At 35.0% G+C, this 4,895-nt stretch overlaps 1 protein-coding gene across 1 annotated transcript in view; it reads right to left on the bottom strand.

Annotated features, from left to right (window-relative positions):
- Positions 1-2,125: 2,125 nt before the first annotated feature.
- LOC149782159 (perlucin-like protein) overlaps positions 2,126-4,895 on the bottom strand; it is a 6,875-nt gene continuing 4,105 nt past the window's right edge. The window contains exon 5 of the mRNA XM_089934833.1: positions 2,126-2,961. Within this exon, the coding sequence (XP_089790959.1) occupies positions 2,934-2,961 (28 nt within the window). The 3' untranslated portion in view covers positions 2,126-2,933. The remainder of the gene's footprint in view (positions 2,962-4,895) is intronic.

The following is a 4,895-nucleotide window of genomic DNA, read 5'->3' as shown; positions in this document are numbered from 1 at the left end:
GGACAATGCATTGGGTATATAACAATAGAAATACATGTTAATCATGGTATTATATCACAACAACGCATTTTATTACAAATTTATTACAGAGAGATGTAGTTTTTAAATCACCTTAATTTGAATAATAAATAGATGCCTAGCACTGGGTCACAGAATGATATGTCTCTTTAGTCTGCTCATCGTCTGCCTGTAACTACTAGATCTACAATAATAGCCACGAATACAATGGTAGATGGAATCAGACTGTATATCTGTGATCTGAGCAGATAGTCACCGTCTCCAACTGCCATTTCCCGACTCCAAACAGTGACTCAAAACATATAAGTGTTCATATTTGAAATGACTCACTGTGGCTACCAGCGAGTAAACAAAATTAGGTATGTTCGATAAAAAGATGCTCATGTCTTGGGATAGATTTCGAGCGGACCATGAGACGGCCCCACTACCTACCTCCATCGCCTCGCTGGCACAGGTCTTTAGAGACGCTATATTTTTATGTTGGTTTTTTAAACAAAATATTATATCCCCCATGTCCCAATGAGGCTGGCTAAAAACTGGTTTTACAAATGCAGTCCTTATACCTGCTTTAAAGTGAAACTGTGGACTGACTACATTTAAATATGCCGCGTTAAATAGCGGCAGGGTAGAACTGTTGTAAAACATTGTGCCTAGTTAATGAATGCAAGGACAAATCTGTGCACAGGGTGGGATTGGTTAGAAATGCATCGTGCGGATTAGCATTTAGCTTCTTTCTGATACTGTTTCGATCCCATTGGCCACAAAATGATGCATATGAAACTTGTCACGAAAGTGACGTGAATGAATTTCTATATACACAGGCAGAATATTTTCGTCTATTGACTATATCAGTCGGATGTTTACTCACTTATGTGTGAAAAGAATCTTTCATCTCAAACACCAGCCTCCGGTAATAATAATTGATTTATAATAAAACCAAACTGTACAACACGACACCATTGTGGTAGATTATGTTTTTAAGATATTCCTGTACGTGAAGATTTGCTATGGCGTTCACATTTCCAAGGAAGTAAAAATTACCCCCGTTTAGATTTTGTGAACGTGATGTGATGATCAGGTGAAACAATATTGTATTATACATCTATCTATCTATATATCTATCTATCGATCTATCTATCTATCTATCTATCTATCTATCTATCTATGTCAATTCATCCTTCTGCTTGTCAATCCATCCATTTAGTCAGAAGCCTTTTGCGAGCATATCTGATGTCTTACGAGAGAAATAAATGATCATTCATACATTACAACAAACGGAAAAGAAAACAAAGTCTTTATGGGTGCAATTCTTATGTTTACCATAATATCATTATACATTTGAAAATTATGTTTTTGATGTCCACATTGCTTACAGCGGAAGTCTCTCAATTTGGTCTCGTTCGCCCGTATATACGCCGGTCCCACTCATCCTTTTGCGCATTTTTGTAGCTTTTCAGGACAAACCTGCTTTCATGGGGGAAAACTGGTTGCAACGATAACGCAAAGCCTTTATAGTACATAAATGATATTTAATAGATACATTTGCATAAATGCATAGATAATTGGATTATATTTTCAGGCCATTATAGCCATTTTTCACATTTTTGCACATTTTGGAACTGTCGGAATTTGTTAGCACAATTAAGCAAAAGATACTTGAGAAAGATATGTGATCTTTGGTATTCAAGTTTGTAAGTACTTTTTTTGCGTGTGGTTTCTGTTGATTTCCATGCAATTAAGGAATATTTTTTTCCTAATTGTTTCAACGTTTGGAGTAAGATTTTTTCTTGTACAGTTGGTGCATATATATTTCGCAAAACATATATGTGGATCTTAAACAATCTTCAGACTTCATGATAGATGTTCAGCATAAGTTTAATGTAAGCTTGGAAATTATTCGTTCATTTAACAGAAGTTAATGATCTCAGTATCTGTTACTCACATATACTTTATTTTAAACAGATTCGTACTGTAATTTATTACTTTGAGAGTACATATTTCACTGCAATCTTTGAACCATTTTCTGCACAGATAAATTCGTTTGAAGGCGATTTCTAACTCGACCACTGATATCGTTATCTTCTACGATGGATATAAGTGTGCCCATCAAAGGTAATATTAAACGCACGAAGATAAAAGAATACTTGGACAAATATGGACCTTTAATAGTAACAATTTCAAACCACTGATCATGGTTAAAAACATTTTACGTTCAATGTAAGATTGTTCAGGTTCGTTTTAACAGCACCCTTAATTTGAGAAGATACATAACCCATAATTTTTCTCCCTTTATAAAATGTGTTATCTAAATCAAATGTGTTGTTGTTGTTGTTGTTGTAGGGTTTAACGCCATTCTTCAGCACACGATAGGCTATAATGGCGGCCAGTATTAATGGTGGAGGAAGAACCCGGAAAAAAAACCGGAAAGAACCACCGACCCACGAGAAGCTACTGGCAAGCTTTCTCACATACCCACATTAGCCGAATCCGACAGAGGTGAAATGGCAGCGATCCGTAACTGAGAGCGCTTTGGACCACTCGGACACTCGGGGCCCCAAACCAAAGTTGCATACGGTGTCTAAACATTAACTTAATTCGACCATCCAGTTGTAAATCTTGGCTGCAGTTTTATTTTGTTTTCTCATGTGATTTGAAACTTCCCTCTCTATCACTCAAAATGATTTGAATGTCAGATGCTAAATGAGAAACCCCTACGTTCTACTCTAAGTCTACGAGGAGGGGGAGGCTTAAAACTCGGGTAATTTATTCATGATCAGTTTGAAAATAATTTGACCAACAATTATTAGCGTCAAAGTATTAGCTTTTGCTTGTAAAAATAAACATTTGTAAAATAATAATCTATATTTCACATTTAGGGTCAGTGTTGCTGATATTCTGGTCCTGTGGGAATACAATTAACCGACAACTTCCGCAGGAAACGCCCTGAAAGACAAAGACAAATATTTATGAAGCATATTTGTAAATAATAATAATAATAATAATAATAATAATAATAATAATAATAATAAATGATAATAATAATTATATTATTATTATTGTCACGTCATAAGGCAAGAAAATAACTTAGCATTGCCCTATGACATTTCTGTGTAACTGATTTCGTTGACACGTACAGCGTTATCTGGGGTAGTTTTCCTTTTTTTCATGTCTTCTAATGGTGACTGAGTACTACATACATCTCGTCGTATGTCGTTCGCGATATGCCTATACGTCATAATGTGCACGGGTACTTTTACCCTGGTTCTTGCACATATTTTATCTATTATTTATAGGAGGTATGTTGTTATTTACAAGTAAAAACTACATAGATCGCCTAGATCTTGTAAATTAGTGTCTATAGTACACATCCTGCCACAGCCATTCGGGTAAGTAGTAGATTACATAAGTCAGTTTTGTATCTGTAAGTTAAATTCCTCATACCGATATACCGTTTTTATCTTGCATTCTTGAGGTTTAAATTTCTGGAAAATCATAGTGTTTGAGTATAGAAAATTACCGGTGTTATGTAATTTACATTTGATGGACTTATACTGACGTAGAATATTCACAGTAGCATGTATTGTATGGATTTAGTTGTTGTTGTCATGTTTAGTGTGTCTATATATTTGTTATCATTTAGGAGAAATGTGTATATCTTATTATTATTAGCATTTATTCCATGTAATACGAATGTCTAGTCTGGTTTATTTGTTACTGTAAGGGCTGGAACAGCTGGCAGCATACCTGATAGGGCTGGGAGTGTGGCAGCATATAGCTGACAAGGCTGGCAAAGTGGCAGCATAAGGTTGATAAGGTTGTGCAGTGTGACAGCATATAGCTGATAATGTGGTAGCATGACTTGCACTGTGGCAGCGTGGCTATGGTTATTTTAGTTAAACCAGCCGCGTGGCAGCTAAGGTGTTATATTTAGTAGTATGACTATCCGTAAGGCATCTATTTTGTAACAGCGGAAATTTATTGAAGGATACGGGTTCCGGACTGTGAAAAATAACAGTGGTTTATAATTATAAGTACATATGGTTGTATGAACCACTCATTTCCTTAAAGCATATGGTTGTATGAATCGTGCACTTTTTCATCATATAGTATGGTTTTATGAACCATACCAGTTTTCTTAAAGCATATTGTTGAATGAATTATATTCACTGTATATCATATAATTACTTGAATCATGTTTATCATTTTTATATCTTACTCGAATGGTGCTGATTTATTATAATTACATATTCAGTGTGGTAGTTTCATATCATATGTGTGTGCGTGTGTGTTGGATTTTGAACGTAGCTTTTAAACAATTTCAGTCACATCGTATGACGAATTATTCTACCCCACCCCACCTGTTTATGAATCTCTCTCTATTGAATTGTCAGTGTGCAAAGCAAATCATTATTATGGCCTATGTGTTCATTTGTTCTACATTTTTATTTTCATTGCATAAACACATTAACTCGCATACATTGTGTTCGCTGTTTTCACTCCATCGAAATCCATTCGGTTTCAATCATGTTACAATCACTGACACTGAAACTACAATATACTGGAAAGTTTGCATGAGAAAATACAAATTACACACACACACACACACACACACACATACACACAGACACACACACAAATATTATATAGCATTATATTCGTTCCTGACAAGTTTGTTGCCTCTACTGATCTAACTTACAAGTACAGCTATTAGTACACAAAGGAACGATCAAAAACTGTTTCTTGGTTACGATTTACAAAAACTGATCCTGACGATTTAGATCGTAAAGAACGAACAGCCAATTTAAGTCTGATATTTCATACCAATCAGATTGCTCTAAATAAAATTAAATTATGAACGTACTTACTGTCATTTAAAT

Source organism: Sinohyriopsis cumingii, chromosome 15, assembly GCF_028554795.1.
Source record: "Sinohyriopsis cumingii isolate HCF-2022 chromosome 15, ASM2855479v2, whole genome shotgun sequence".
Taxonomy (NCBI): domain Eukaryota; kingdom Metazoa; phylum Mollusca; class Bivalvia; order Unionida; family Unionidae; genus Sinohyriopsis; species Sinohyriopsis cumingii.
The sequence above is the reverse complement of the archived record's forward strand: the minus strand, read 5'-3'. Positions and strand labels throughout refer to the sequence as shown.